Genomic DNA, 16,421 nt, shown 5'->3' with positions numbered 1-16,421 from the left:
CCGCAGTACCGGCCGGCTGCGCTACTGAGGTTTTACATGGTTTCCCTCAGTACACGCCAAATGGGCGCAGTACAGAAAGTCGGCCCATGCTACCGCAAAAATAATGAGAGGATAGTAGGAGAGGCTAAAGGCTAAGACGAAGGGGCGCCTATCAAACCATGGTAACAATGGTAATAGGAAAAGGAAAAAAATGTAAAAAAAAAAAATGTAATATATAATATATTGTATGAAATATATATATAATTATATATATTTGTATTTTCTGGTGGGAGAATTTCAAACTATAAAAAATGATTTTTTAATTAAATGCGCGATGAGGTTTCAATTTCATTTTGAAAAATGTTGATATTGGTTTATTGGGATCGAAATAAATGAACACTTGGAGAATTTTCAAGACTGAGAATGATTATTAAAATTATAAGACTCTAGACAGTTAAGAGCTACTTTACTGAACGAAGACTCACAACAAACTAACTAAACATTACTCGTAAGGCTCACATTGAATGTGTTTCCAGAGGGCAATATAATTTCTCCTTCCACCTTCAACCCTTGGATTTTTCTCTTTCTTGACCCTCTCTGGTCGCCAGATGTATTTTGGGAAAAACCCGCAATGAGAAAGTCCCTCCGGGACTTTCCCTTTTTTTTCATGACATAAAGGAAAGGTCCCACAGCAACAAAGAAATAAATATTTCCTAAATCCGGAAATATAAAAACTCTAGAAGAATGAATTTTGAACTCGGGGGAAAACCCCGAAATCCAACAGTTGAAATTACTTTGTGAGAAAAAGGTTTATTAAAATACTGTTTTTCGTAGGATTTTTTTTCAGAAATCTGAGATATAGATCAAAATAATGACATACTTTTCCCGTAGGTTGTAAATAAATAAATTTTATTGACGACAATTCAGGAGTTTTCGTCTGATAACCCGTAATAAAATTAAGTGCCCGTAATAACGTGGGTATTTGCAATAACAGTTTTCATCAATATTGAGGCGATACCCTGAGGATTTTTGAATCCTGGAAAAAATATCCCAGGGAAAAAATATCCCACACATTCAAAACGTGTTAAAACTCGCTCAATTTATTTATTTTTTAATTTAATTATTTTTTTCGTTGTCTATTTTTTCAGGGGCTCTAATTTTCTTATGGTCTATCAAATTGGGTGGGTTTTAACACGTTGTGGGTGTGTGGGCTATTTTTTCTGGGGATATTTTTTCCGCCTACCGGATTTTTCGACTTGTCGGTGCTGTGAATAGAATAAATTGTAGTGGGCGTGGTTAGGTTTCGTGGTGTCAACTCCTATACCTGTGTGATATCTGGAAATATTTTACAAGGAATTATTGAATTTTTGACAATACAAACACGGTTTAGAAATCACTGCAGGAATTTGAAAATAATTTCGCCTCTCCCCTCGTTTCTCTCATTCCAAAATTCATATAAACTAGCTCATTTTTCGAGTTGGGTTAAATCACTTGAAGAAGTGGCAGCGTTAACATCGGTCAGTCTATCGGAGATAGTTTGTGGATTCCTGAATAGTGCGAGTTATTTCATTCTACCTGTGCCCCTCCACTAGTATTTCGAGGAGCAGATGTTCAAATATCTGGTTAGGGTCAAGCATTTGTAAGGCCCGTAGGTTTCACCTGAGGGGACTTCTAAAAATATTAGTGTGTCTGTGTCGTTTGGTGCTATAACATCGCAGTGTTTGTGATTACGTGAAAAAACTTATATCTTTTCAATCATGAATGATCCACTCTATTGTTTTATTTGTAAGGAGCTACTGGATAATGGTTCCAAAAGTAGTGTCATGAAACAGAAAGGAATCACTTCTTTTATTGCGAAGAGTCAAGAGAAAGGTCACGATAAGCGGAAATGCTTGGAAAATTTGACAGAAACGAAAGTCCATGAGCGATGTCGAATCACTTATAATTTAAGCAAGAAAAAAGTTGATGATTCAAGACAGACTGTTATCGCGGAATCATCTTACTCTTTTAAGACTCATTGTGTTTTGTGTAAGAAAATCTGGGTGCCAAAAGATAAACCTGGACGGATAATATGTAACCCTAATGCACAACAATGCATTGAAAAATGCATCGCTCTTCGTAATGATGAATGGTCTGAGGAAGTGAGGTCAACAATTGAGGGGAAGGATCTGCTGCAAGAAAAAGCTCTTTATCACACTGCCTGTTACGAGAAGTTCAGATACAAATGTAAGGACAATGCTGGACCCACTCCGCGGTACCCGGAACTAGATGCTGCTTTCGAAGGTGTTTGTCATTCCATGGAACAAAGTGGTGACTGTGAATTCACTTTCAGTGATTTAATGGAGAAAATAGAAGGTTGGACAACTTCAAGAGCTACTTTGAAACAAAAACTCATCAACAAGTATGGTAGTGATATTTTGTTCGTGGAAAGCCATCCGAAATCGACTATCATTTGTTTTCGTGATACGGGATTCAACATTTTGGGAAAATTTTATGCTGAAGGGATGTCAAAAAATCAAATGGAAGACAGACATCGTATTGTTCGTGCAGCTGCTGCTATTATTAGTGAAGACATCCGCAGCAGGGCATACGAAACATCATACTATCCACCCCCTGAAGAGCTACTGAAAGATGTCGAAACTGATATTCCTGAAACTTTAGGCCTTCTGTTGGACGGTGTGTACTTCAAGAACAAAAAAAAGTCGTGAAGCGAAATTAGTGATGAAACGTAATTTTGTCGCCCACGCAATCATATCAGCTCTTCGACCGAGATCATTTATTTCATCTATTCAGTTGGTAACGGGAGTTTACTTACATAGGAGATTTGCTTCCAAAGAACTAATCACGATTTTGAATAAACTTGGGATCTGCGAGTCTTACGGCAATCTTGGTATATACGAAGTATCTGCTATATTGAGTAATGATAAAAAAATTGAAGAGCAAGCACATATTCAGCATGTTTTTGATAATGCTGATCACAACGTGTGTACTTTGGACGGGTTCAATACGTTCCATAGTATGGGAGGTATTTGCTGCGTGACACCGAAAACTGCAATCAGTACCCAAGGTGCGATAAAAAAATAAACCAAATTCTCAAGGCTTCAGAGCTCTGTTCAAAATTTAACATTCCAATTGTATGTTGCGATCGACTGGACAATACAAAAGCTGGATTGAAGTCATTCCAGTTTGTTGATGTGTCCCAACTGCAGCTTGGTGAACGTGACACATTACCAGTTGCTTATGCTCTTCATATTTGGGCGAAGTGCTTGCAAATCCCAAAGGTTCCAAGTTGGAGAGGCTACATGGAAGCGATAACTCATACTTCGGAATATGCAGTCGCCCAGGTTCACTGTTTTCCATTTGTGAACCTCCCACCATCACATCCAGACACAATAAATACTGTGCTAAATCATGCTCATTTAGAATGCCTCCGACTCAATCAGAAGCAGTCTTTCGTGACTTTTGATCAGCCGTTGTATGCGAAAGCTGTGGAGCTGGTAATGGACAAACAAGATTACTTCAAAGGTGTAATAGTGAGATTGGGGGGCTTTCATTTGCTGATGTCGTTTCTTGGAGCTGTTGAAACTATCATGGATGGCAGTGGCTTGAAGGAACTTCTGACAACAGCTTATGCAAGTAATACTGTTGATCACATGATGACTGGACATGCTTTCAGCAGAGCAGTCAGGGGTCATCTTCTCGTATATTCCGCACTGGGAACGATCATTGTACAGAAATCCAGCAATGTTTCAACTGTTTCAATGTTTCAATTCCTTCAACTGCATCACCCTAATCATGGAATTCATCGAGGCAGAGCGTATGGGGAACTGGGAGCTTCATCTGAAGTGTGGGCGAGACATGTTGCCTATTTTTCACGCTCCCGGTCGCTTGGCATATGCAAAATCCGGTCAAATCTACTTGCAGCAAATGTTAGAGCTCCCAAATATCATGGATCCACAAGAGTATAATAAATTCACGACACAAGGATATTTTACTATCCGAAGATCCGATAAAAAGTGGGCTGGAATTTGAACGGATATGACTGTGGAGCAAACGCTGATGCGTACCATGAAAACGTCGGGTGGACTAACTCGTGGTCGTAGAGTAAATCGTGAAGGTGTTCTTGCAAGGTGGATCCTCGGGATGCCAGTGGCATTTGAAGTCATCAATGCTTTTGAAGATTTCGTAGGTGTACGAGCTGAAAGTTCAGAGCAGCACACCGACTGGAGGCCAACAAGTATCAAGCGCGATGCACAAGATTACGCAAAATTTTTGGGGTGGCTCCAGATTCACGATCCTTTTGCAGCAGTTGAAGCTGATAGATTGATGTCACTTGCCGACGGAATATGCGCTGCGGATGAAGTCAACTGTGACCAGGTATTTGAAATAGGGAAACAATCAATGAAGGAAATGATCGGAGTGAATGTTGCTGATAATCAGTATCAATCAGGATAAGTTTCTAGCCAACGATGAAAATAAAAGTAGATTCATCAGCTTACTCAAGGATCATTTTAGCATTGCTGAAATTGAGGTCAGGCAAGCTTCTGAAGATGCAGATCGACTGATTAGTACGGTGGCAGTGAACCAGCTGAATCAGCATGAAAAAGTTGCAGTTGTTGGTCAAGATGTCGATCTTCTGGTGCTACTGATTGCCTTGACTCGCGCTGACAAGGAGATCAAGTTCATTAAACCCGGTGTGGGAAAGGTACCAACTGCAGTCTTTTCTACAAAGGATTCTCACCACCTTCAAGGCTCCATCCTCTTCAGCCATGCTTTCACTGGTTGTGACACAACATCTGCTATTTATGGCAGAGGAATGAAAAAATTTTTAGACATCCTGAAAACAAGACTAGCTGAAGATGTGAAAATCTTCCATGATTCTCAAGCTGCTAAAGAGGACATCAAGTAAGCAGGCCAGCTTACCATCAATGCCTTTCGCATCGAACGCTTTGCTAGTTCTGGTGAACGAGTGAAAACCGAGGTGCGCTTAGCGCAACTTCCACCTACAGCTGCAGCCACTGAGGAACACGTGTGGCGCGTCTCTTGTCAAGTTCAAAAATGGCTAGGAAATGTGCTCAATCCATGTGACTGGAGATGGGAAATGAAGGAGAATATCTACTTTCCTATCATGACTAGGATACCAGCTGCACTCGAAAATATTCTGAGGATGATCTACTGTACTTGCAAGGGCAACTACACCAATCGTTGTGGATGCGTGACTGCAGGCTTGAAATGTACAAGCATATGTACTGGGTGTCATGGTGATTCATGCTTGAATTCTATGGAGATTGACATCGACTCAGACTCAGCAGAAAGTTGCGATGATTTATTGGGCAAGTTGGATACTGTCCTCAGTCAGCATCTCGGTAGCAGTCCTACTGGGAATAACAAGAACGTTGATGACGAATTTATGCCATTCACAATCTATGAGCATGACTCCGAAGATGAAAGTGAACCGGGCGAGAGCAAAAAACGACGGGTTGAAAATATCGATGATGAATGGTAAATATCAGCAAATATAATTAAACATCCACAATTTCATGAACCTCAATGACTGACGAATATGTTCTTTTTGTTACAGAATCCCGGAGCCAACAATCCTGATTTTGGACCATACACATATTCAGGGGAATGCTGTAATTGATCACGTCGAAATGATTCATCTTGAGAATATTAATGCTCACTTTTTGCTAAACGTTTTCATTGCGGTCACGTAAATAATTGAACAATTAGAATAATTCAGCAATTAAATTAGTAAATTTAACACAAATTATATATTATCTCTTCCGATGTTAGGAATTGTGTCAATGTTAACGTATTCTGTCATTTTTTATTCAATGTAAGACTGGAAATATTGTTTTCTTACGTAGATCATTCTTTTAATTTGAAATAATAAAAAATTAAGTGTAAAGCATTGGAAAATGAACACATAAGAACTTCTTTCCATGTAGCCCCCGTAATTGTTGAACAGAAATGAAATATTTCAATCATTAATTTCTGGTTGTTAATTTTCAGTATTTCCGGCGACTCGATTTTTTGCCAAGAAAATCACAAATAAAATCATCAGGTGAATTATAAAATGACAAAGCGTCAATAGAGCGCAGCGGGAGTTTGAATCGTCTGCGCATGGCGCGCATCACGTGACTGGCCCATCACCCTTCCGACGGAGCGGAACGATCAGCTGATGCTTTGGGGTAAATTCAGCCAAAATCAGTTGTTAAATTTATTATTAATTAACTAGACATTTTTTGCTATAACATCCCGACGCCGTTGGATAGAAAATTCTTCAAGCTACAAAGTATTATTTTATTCTCCTCGATTAAATGTTGCAGATGGAAAAAATCTGAGCTCGAAGAATGGTTGTGGCAAAACTTGAATTGTTTTTAATTAATTATAAATTTTCCGGATAAAAGTTAACATATACGTTTGAATATTTTGATAATGGAACTCCAACCTATCGATTGGTATACTTTTCATCCCCTGACACCCTACTTCCTATAGAAAATCGAAAATGACTGGACTAACACAGATGTCTCCAGAATTGGAAATTGAGCGGGAGCAGGGATTGGGTCGGAAGGGCCCTTAACTGCAAGGGCCCTTGGAGTGAACTCGCATACAACCGTGCTCCAGACACAGCTTGCGGCCCTGAAGGCTTATGCTTGGGAAATCCTGGACAGGTGGGACAGGTGGAAGAAGATATACATATTTGCTCAGACAGCAGGCGAGCATTGAGGGCACTGCTTAGGAATGAGAGTTGCTCTCGACTAGTCAACGACTGCACTGAGCTGATGGAGAGGGTTGCTACTCATAATTAGCTGGAAGTGGTCTGGCTCCCAGGTCACGTTGGCATCCTCGGCAACGGGAAAGCCGATGAGCTGGCCAAAAAGGATGTCTAGAAGCTGCGCCAATAAAGGAGGACCTGGTGGGTGTGTACAGAGACTTTGTTAAGGATATAATCCGGAAACGAGTAGAGAGGGGGGTTGTGGTAAGATGGAACTTTGCGGAAGGCACTAAACATACAAGGACTCTACTACGTGAACCTTCGACGAAGCTAGCTGAGACGCTGGTGGGACTGAACAGGGTAAAGCTCCGCTCTCTAGTGGGGCTTATCACTGGCCGCCGGCCCCTAGCCTCATACTTGGCAAAAGTGGGCAGAAGAAGCGATCCCACCTGCCCGGGATGCGGGCTAACAGAGGAGGATCCGCACCACCTGAGCACTAGATGCAGTTGTCTCGATGAAATCCGGTGGGATGTCTTCGGAACCACCTGCATCAAGGTAATGTATGTTGATAGGGACGGTCTCGAAGGCCTTTACGAATTCGCTCGCAGGGCCAACATACTGACACCTATGGACTAGGCGGCTGCCATGTGCAGAGTGCAAAATGGCCGAGAGGCTCATTGTACTTTCCAGACACTGGGGAACGCTCATAACCGCTAAAAGCCTAAAAGCCTAATTTCAAAATTACTTCAAGAAATTTATGAAAGATACGAAATCTTTTTGTATAAATACAATTAAAAGCAACCAATAACCAATCAAAAGGACGAGAATGAAAAAAACAATAATTGGAAAAATGTTTCCATTAGAGAAATAGAAAATTTTTCTGTTTCACTTTTACCTCCAACAAGTTTCTGCCGAATATCCCCACTACTCTTGCCTACGCGCAGGGCATCATGGGCCCGAAGGTGGTGCAGCCATAAACTTTATGGCATGGGGTAATTTGAGAGCTGGAGTAGCTCCGAGAGCTGAAGTTGCCCACCTCTGTCTTAAAGAATTAAAGCAAGCATGGGCAACGTCTCCTTTGGGAGCCGGAGCCATAAAACCCTATTAGACCAATTATTAAAAATACAATACCCCAATTGCGTGAGACCCAGCCTAGTCGGGGAGGGGATAGTAGCGTGCACGAAGTGGGGCACAATTAAACAGCAAGAGCGCAATAATTATACATTTTGCAGTAATTATACATTTTCGTGATTAACTGGAAATGGATGAATTTTGAAATCTTTAACAGTGGGATCAATATAATGAAAAAAAGTCAACAAGACATGCAGTGATGGAATTAAAATTTTAAAAAACAAAAATAATTAGCTGCAGAGAATGATCGAGCAAAGGTACTTGGCCAAGTACTGGTACTGCCCAAGATTGGGCAAACCTTATGAAAGAAACCTTGCATTCATAATTTATTGATTGAATTTTAAAGAAGTAACATTTCATATATTTTTCAATTTTTAATAAAATAATTGTTCACTGTTAAGGTAACCAAGAAATGATCAATTTCTGGCGCTATGATGTTTGAACAATTACGCCCGATCAAACTTATGATTTTTCACGTTGAATGGGTCGAAATTTGTTCGAATTTTTAGGCGATGTGACGTATTGAGATTAAACAATACGTCGGTTTTTAGAAATAAGATATCTAGAAAATTAACCACAATGGTGGATGATAGAAACGTGTGAGATGATCCCTCTTTCGTGTCATCCAGACATGGCATCAGCAATCCCACGATCAGATAGAAGTCCAGTTCTAGGTATGCTGAGCTGTTTGACTGACTTGGCATCAATGATACCAAGAAAATAACAATGGAAACTAACCGTGAGACTGCTTAGCTCAGCAACTAGAAACTTGGAAAGAGCTTGGACAAAGTTAGGAAGACTCTAGAAGAGCAGAATACGGTCGGCAGCGGAAGAGTCGAGACATCGGGAGCTGATCAGAGCGGACCTCTGAGCTCCAGGCCTTAAGCCAACTTAGAATAAAAACGTCCAAGTCTCTTCCAGTAATAACGCGTATACCGACCCGGTTAATTAATCATTATCGTGTGTTTTACTTCTTTTAACAATATAACATATTTTATCAACTAAATACACGAGTGGTTAATAAACAACCTAAGAATTCTTCCCAATCCTGCACCAACCTCCTACCAGTGAGCGGACCCCTCGTGAGCTCGACCTAGAGCTAGTCAAGGAGGAAGTGACGGGCAAGCAAAAGCTACAGCTAGCCAAAACATATGAAAGCAAATAACAAAGGTATTCTTTCATTATTTGAGTTTTACGTGCGGGTAAAACTCCAAAACCTCACAGCGATAAGGGTTTTTAAATTCCAAAAATGCGCGCGGCGCTCTGGCTGTTTAACTGCGCCCCACTTCGTGTACACTGCTACTCCCACCCTGACTGCGCGGGGCTTCTCGCAATTGGGGTATTGTATTGCTAATAATGGGTCTAATAAGGTTTTATGGCCCCGACTCCCGAAGGTCCGACTTTGCCCATGCTTCTACACCAGAGGTGGACAAACTCAGCTTTCGGAGCTACTCCAGCTCCCAACCTCCATTAGGCAAAATTGTCCCAAGCCATAAGGTTTATAGCTGTACCCCCTTCGGGCCCATGATGCCCTACGCGTAGATAAGAGTAGTAGAGATATTCGCCAGAAACATGGTGATCGGAAAAGTAAAATCGAAAAATTTTCTATTTCTCTAATGAATATATTTCTTCAATTATTATTTTTTTCTTGCTATATTTTAGATTGGGTATTGATTGCTTTTAATCGACTTTATAAAAAAAAATTTCGTACCATTCATGGATTTTTTTGGGTAGAAATATTGTTTGGAAAATAGTTATTAAATATTATCCTGTTGTTAATAGATCTGACTTGACATTCATTTTCAAACTTTTCATTTCTATATTTGCCGCTCTGAATGCCAAATTAAAATTCACACATTTCTCACAATGACAAAAATTATCGGCGTCTTTTAATCTTCAATTGGCGATGAAATTTTTCTTTCTCAGGTTTATGAGCATGCGGCACTCATTTCCACCGATGAATGTTGAAGCTAAACCATCATATTTTAATTCCATTTTTTTAAATCAAAAAGAAAATGTCCAAACACGGGCATAAAAATTCAAACCATTTTGCCTTCGCATCTCAATCACGCGCATGCGCCATCATACAATGCTACCCCGACCACGCAAACATACGACAACTTTTGTAATCACGTTAGGTCCCTTATAATTGGAACATTAATAATTTTATAGTTACAGCTTCGAGTCTACTCCAGGTTGCCCACCCAGGTTGAAAATAATAATTTCCCACTACCATTCTAGAAATATATTCTCCAAGGTTTTGTTATGCAAATTTGACGTTTTCAATTTTATATTGAAAATTTAGAACTTAAATCGGCTATTTTTATTCGACTGGTAGGGCACTTTACGTGGCTGACGGGAATAGCGTCACCACCGAAAGTTGCCGGCCCTGCTGATCCTCATAAGTACCCAATTAGCCCTGGTTTAGAGCAGGGCTCAGCAGCCTTCAGATAGTCGGAGGCTAGCCTATTTACGCGGGTCGGGATAATCCGCTCCATGAGTTGCCACTGTTGACTTAGGAATATATTCCTGGAAATTCCATTGCAGATTTTCATATTACACTTTGAATTTTGCTAATTGTGCAACGTCTAAATGAAAAATGAATTGTTTTATTCATAACATGAAAAAATATTTTTTTTTTTCAATTGTCCCAATATTGTTCATCCCTCCAAAATATTGTATTTTATTTATTGGATTCTGGCGAATATCGTCTAAACACAAAATAATTGTCAAGGGTGACTTCTCAACATGAAGGCATTAAAAAAAACTTTGCGCATAATATTGCTGCCTATTTCCAGTAAAAAATTGACATTTATAATTCAAAATTATGAAAAGTTAAAAATTGCTGCTCGATCGCAACGGCCACCCTCTGCCCGTACCGATCGAACCAGGAGTCAATGAGAAAAAAAAACCGAATTAGAGCAGGTTGTTTCTCTAAGTAGATGGGGCCCCTCTCCCAGCTGTCACTAACAAACCTCGGAAGCCACGTGAGTCCATGTTGCAGGGCCCTGCTCTAAACTCTAAAGCTGCGGAAAAAGGTGTCCGCACAGAAGAAATAAGAAAAGTAGCTGGCTGGAGTGATTCACATGTATTCGCGGAATTTCATCAAAAACCTATTGTCACCAAGAAACATACTTTTCTACGTATTGTCATCCTTAATGAGAAACCTTGAATGTTTCGTAAAACGCTGCTACTCAAATAAAGGTTCCAAACCTCTATACTTTGTACTCTTCAATGGCGAGACACGAAGAATAATTGACAGATCAACCCAGCCCAAAGATCGAACATCGATTTAAATTATACGAGTGGATCACCCGAAAAATTACCCATCCTATTGTTCCAATTCCCGCGGAAAAATAAAAACTCAATTAATTATTTCTGCTTCAAAACATAACAAGAAAGTACAATTTTTTGTTTTTTTTTCTTAGATATCATTAAACCCAATGAGGAAAATAAGCATTATGGGGCGCTATCTCAAGAGGGAACTTTTGCAATTAATTTTAAGTTTTAAAACTTGTGACATATCGGCATAATTAACGTTACTATGAGAATGGCACAGGGGGCGAGTGGATAAGGTACAGACCTACGGAGCGGAAGGTCTCGGGTTGAAATACTGGTTTGGTTTGGTACTATTTTACTGAAAATAATAATGCTAGTGACAAAACTTTTACATCAATCCCAGTCTGCACCGTCCATTTTGTCAGAAAAATTTTGCTTTGATTCATAGAAGACGAAAAGTTTTTATATTTAACGTTCTCAATCTTATGACGAGGAAATCGTTCGAAAGAATGATGGGTTAGGTTGGAAAAGAAACAGGCTAATTGTCGAAATAAGTTTTACAAGAAAAATATACTGAAAAAATGGATAGTCCACACCGGGATTTGAGCCCGGGACCTTTCGATTGTGCAACAGTGAGCTGTAGAATTATTTTCATTATCCTGCCAGTGAGTGTAGCAGGAACTATTTATTTTGTTCAGTGTTTTGAATGTTCCAAGGATAAAAACTTACCCAGCTTACCCAGGTCATTTCATTCAAACCCCCATTTCCCTAGAACGTTTTCTATAAAATCTAACTTATAAAATATATGCACGCAAAAAGTGTAATATCTCTGGACCTACTTGGCCGATTGCGCTCATCTAAAATATGAACCTTTTAGGTTATTTCTACAAGTGTACAAAATGTCAAGTTGCTATTTCTATTTTTTGCTAATTTATCATATTCATAGCGTTTATAATGATAAAACCTGAAAATAGTGGAATCACGAAATTTTCTCCGACCAAATGTAGATATTTCGATTAATCGCTGCGAAAATAATCGCTTCTCACAAACTCTCGCCATTGGAAGTGACTTCCCGTCTGGTGGAAGTCTCTAGAATCGCGAAACGGTCGAGAACCAGTAACTGGTAAAAATACCACGTTACAACAGAACCCACTGAAATGAGTATTTTGAAAAAAAAAATTGAAATCCTCGCAAAATGAAATTTACAAAAGTTGCTATATGTCAAGACCTGTTTGGCCGGTCTAGCCGAAACGACGCATTAAAGTGAAGGTTAATGATAGCTACCAGAACTTGAAAATTTAGGTTTTAGCTACAAATTGCACCATATTTATGTAGAATTTTCTCAAAGTTAATTATACAAATTCGAAATTTTCCAGCACATACACACAGATATGACCTAAAAATATAGTTTTTTCGCGTTTCATAAAATTATAGATAACTTGCAATTGAAATCATAGACTCCAAAAAACGGTCAAATATAAGGCTTTCATTCGGAAGCAGGAAAGAAACAAAAACTATCTACACGAGATAACCAGATAATCCAACTGGGCCATAATATTAAAAATTTTTAATTTAAAATTTGCATCTATTTTGGCGGGTCGGCAAATTGTAGTTGAGTCGCACGTCATGCTAGGCGAGTGTCATCATTTCTTGGTCTCATTTAGAGACAAAGCCAAGTTTCGGATGGGCGTTAGAATTGTGAAATTCTTCCGACCCTAGTAATTAGATGACTTCCATCTACCTGAAGTTTTCCAGGCTCTTGTTTAGTCCCGGCCCTTTCGCTACATGTTATTAGAATCATCCTTTCAAGCGATTAAAGTGTTCTAACCGCACCTTCCCTTCATTATTTAATAAATGACGCCAAAATAAATAAGAACTCTTACGTTTTCAACTTAAGGCCCGGTTGGAGTATCGGATTATCTCGTATAGACAGTTTTTTTTTCTTACTTTTTTCTCTGAAACTTTGGTGCGGTCCTGCATGAAGCAAAGCTGTATCACACAAATGCATGCCGACTGAAAAAAAAATACTAAGAAAACCAAAAATATAGAGTCCGTGATTTTTAATTAAAAGGTGAGGGTACAAAAAGTAGGATGAACGCATACCGAAATAATTTTTTTCAAAACATCCAAACATCAAAATGAAACTGCAGCGTTCATTCTACTTCTTGTACCCTCCTGCCCCTCATCACTTTTTCGGGACATTTGCAAGTGATCAGGTAACGAAATTATAACTAAAATTATTTAATAATTCTTCAGAGGACGACTTTATGAAATAATGCCCTACCAATTGCACGGGAAGGTATCTTCCTTTAACCCCCCCCCCCCCCCCCCCCCCCCCCCCCCCCCCCCTCTCCATGACATCAGATATTTCTCACTTGTACTTTTGTACAATCCTCCCATTTTACATGCATTTACATGCATTTAGGGGTGCAGTTCTGCTTGATACAGGACTGTACCAAAGTTTCAGATAAAAAAACAAGAAAAAAAAATAGCTATACGAGATAATCAGATACATATACAGATACCAAACGGGCCTTCATTTTTTGTTATGCCCCAGATAGTGGTCAATTAGGTTATTGTTAAATATGTGGATATACAATGTATATGTATATTATACATCATTGTCAGGGTGACACTTGCGAGCATAACTGGATTATGCTTACCAAGTAATGACACACAAACAATTATATATTTAAGAGGCTTTTTGGGTATGCAGAAAGAAAAAAAAACGAAAATCAGATGACTGACTGAAAACAATAGCAAAAACCATTTAGGAATAGGATTTTACTCAAAAACTATCCAGTCACTTAGGCTGGAATTGTGGACACAGTTCGTCCTAGTCAAATGATATAATTTGGCGAAATTTCGGATTCTGTCAAATGAGTTTAGTCAATTAATTATTTAAATTTACAAAAAATGGACATTGACACGGACAGCCATAGTTGCCAAACTTCGTATGTTTACGTGACACACCAATTAATATAATTTCCAAAAAACAGAACTTGGTGATCGATTAGAATGCTTCAATTCGGAAGCAAAAAGAACAATGAAAATATCGAAAATCTGATTAATTTTCAGACAAAAACGATTAAATTGAAGGTCAGACTTAAGGAATTATATATCAAGGTTGAAATGAATGTCACCACTATCAGTAGCTACTCGTAATTGTATTATTGTATAATTAATTATATAAATTATGACGGTATGACCTTGGACAGGACCGCGACAATAAGTGACCCTAATTAGTGGATGTCAAAGTTTTCAGTCTGAACCATGGATGGAAAAATAGTTCTTAAAAAGCGAGTCGAGGAAGGGGTTGATTTAAAAAGATACCCACTAGATAATAATTGTAACTTGATTCTTACATTCAATAATCCAGGAGCACTGGTGATTTCGCTGTATTCATTGCACCAAGGATGATGAACAGGCGGTGACACACGTAGGACTGGTTTCTCCAGTGGAAATTCAGGAGACAAAGATACTATAATGGCCATGCGCTTTTCCCCAGCATTGAATTCTACTTGATACTCAGTATCCTCTCTCAACTCTACTACACTGCGAATAAATATATGAAGTAAGCATATCAGTAGCTTCGTAGATTTACTCTACCAATTTCCAGATGTGGAATCGGAGGAACAGAAATACGAACTTCAGTAAAAATTATGACTGGTAAAACGAAAAAATAGAATAACATGAACGCAGAATGCAAAGTCGCATCAGTGCGATTGTTTCGTCGAAAGAAATTACTATGAAACAATAAAAAAAGTATAATTATCCAATCTATGTCCTAATTTACGACCTAAGAAATTGAATAAGGTTATCCAAACATTGAATATCAAAATATCTCAAATAATCAGAAATATATAATTACTTGTCATTGAAAATTTTCAGTGTGTCAATTTGTCGTTTCCTCTTGATGGCATTTTCATTTTCTCCATTAAATATGTTGGATATCATTTAAATGTCTGAATATTGAATGATGCATTCGCCTTCACTCTTTATCAGAAAAATACTGTTATTTCTGTTCCTGTCACCCAATGTCGTCGTCATAGAATGTTTTATACACAGATCTACTATTGACTAAGTGCTACACATCCCAACCCCCGGGTATTTACCCGACAAAAGTCAGTAATTCGAAAAACGCACTTATGTACTCGATTGTACATCGTTAGTGCATGATTGTACCTATAAAATTTTTGCTTGTACATCAACTGATTAATTTAAAAAACTTAATTCAATTTCGGCATGATCTTAGCCAACAAGCAAAAATTGATCAATAAAAGCAAATTAGGGGTGTTTTCCGAAGGAAATCGTTTGTACATTACGAATTTCATGTTTTCGTCGTTTGTACATTGATTGTTAATGAGTTAAATCCATTTGAAAAATCATGGTTTAAGTTGCGCGTCTCTATATTATCGATTTCTGCTCTTTGTTCTGTGTCTAAATGGGCTTTCGCCGGTGACTGGTAGTTGGCCTCACATAATTGAAAATTCATTAGTTTTTTCATTTAGATCAATAGTAGGACCTTTGTACATCATTGTAATACCATTAAAAAATTTTGTAGACCCTTCATTATTTTTTAATTAATTAAACAAAATAATGATCGGAAGTTAGCACCCTACCCCACTAATTTTTATTTGTAGACCGAAATAACATTAACCAATGGAAAGCAAATCGTTTGTAGATACTAAATAAATTGGTATCATCCTTCTACACCTGATTGTTCATTAGATATTAATTAAATTAAAAAATGGTCTGTAGTGTTTACATCGGCGCATGCGCAGACACGTACCCTCGCACAGTTCGGCACCATGCACTTGGAAGCAATATTAATGTTGATCCACATTACCATCGACTCAATCTCGAACACCTATCGACTCAGTGCACAACTCGATCCACCCACTGATCTCTATATAGAGATCAGTGGATCCACCCTATCGAGTGGTCCGCCAGGGTTGGCAAGATTAATTTGGTTCTACAAATGAAAATTAGGAAAGTCCGATGGTAACTTTTGCATATTATTTTCATTAATTAGTAAGAAATCAAAGAAAGGCCTACAAACTTTTTAATCACTATTACAATGTCATACAAATGGTCCTCACAATTCCTCTTTGATGATCGAAAACACCATGGGTGTGTTCCGCCAGGGAACAGTACAAGTCCAGTAATAGTGATTTCTAGTGCATTTTAGATTTGGTAACTAGCGGTTGGTACTGTTACTGGAGTTGTGTTTCACACGGCTAGTAACAGTAACAAGAGATGTCACTAACTAATAAACAGTGTTCAACGCTGAAGTCTTCCGTTAGGGCCC

General features: G+C 38.6%; 1 protein-coding gene across 4 annotated transcripts in view; it reads right to left on the bottom strand.

The window, feature by feature from the left end:
• Nucleotides 1–16,421, bottom strand: part of Vsp37A (Vacuolar protein sorting 37A) — a 119,345-nt gene that overhangs the window by 94,028 nt on the left and 8,896 nt on the right. Inside the window, exons 1-2 of one of the 4 annotated variants that reach the window (XM_011299222.1) lie at nucleotides 14,982–15,225; nucleotides 14,476–14,665 (exon numbers count right to left, since the gene is read on the bottom strand). In XM_011299222.1, the coding sequence (XP_011297524.1) occupies nucleotides 14,476–14,665; nucleotides 14,982–15,067 (276 nt within the window). In that variant the 5' untranslated portion in view covers nucleotides 15,068–15,225. Of the gene's footprint in view, nucleotides 1–14,475; nucleotides 14,666–14,981; nucleotides 15,226–16,421 lie in introns of those variants that run through there. The other 3 variants (XM_011299224.1, XM_011299218.1, XM_011299223.1) reach the window with 3 other exon arrangements.

The sequence above is a fragment of the Fopius arisanus genome, unplaced genomic scaffold (assembly GCF_000806365.1).
Source record: "Fopius arisanus strain USDA-PBARC FA_bdor unplaced genomic scaffold, ASM80636v1 scaffold00013, whole genome shotgun sequence".
NCBI lineage: Eukaryota > Metazoa > Arthropoda > Insecta > Hymenoptera > Braconidae > Fopius > Fopius arisanus.
This window is presented reverse-complemented; position numbering and strand designations above follow the sequence as displayed.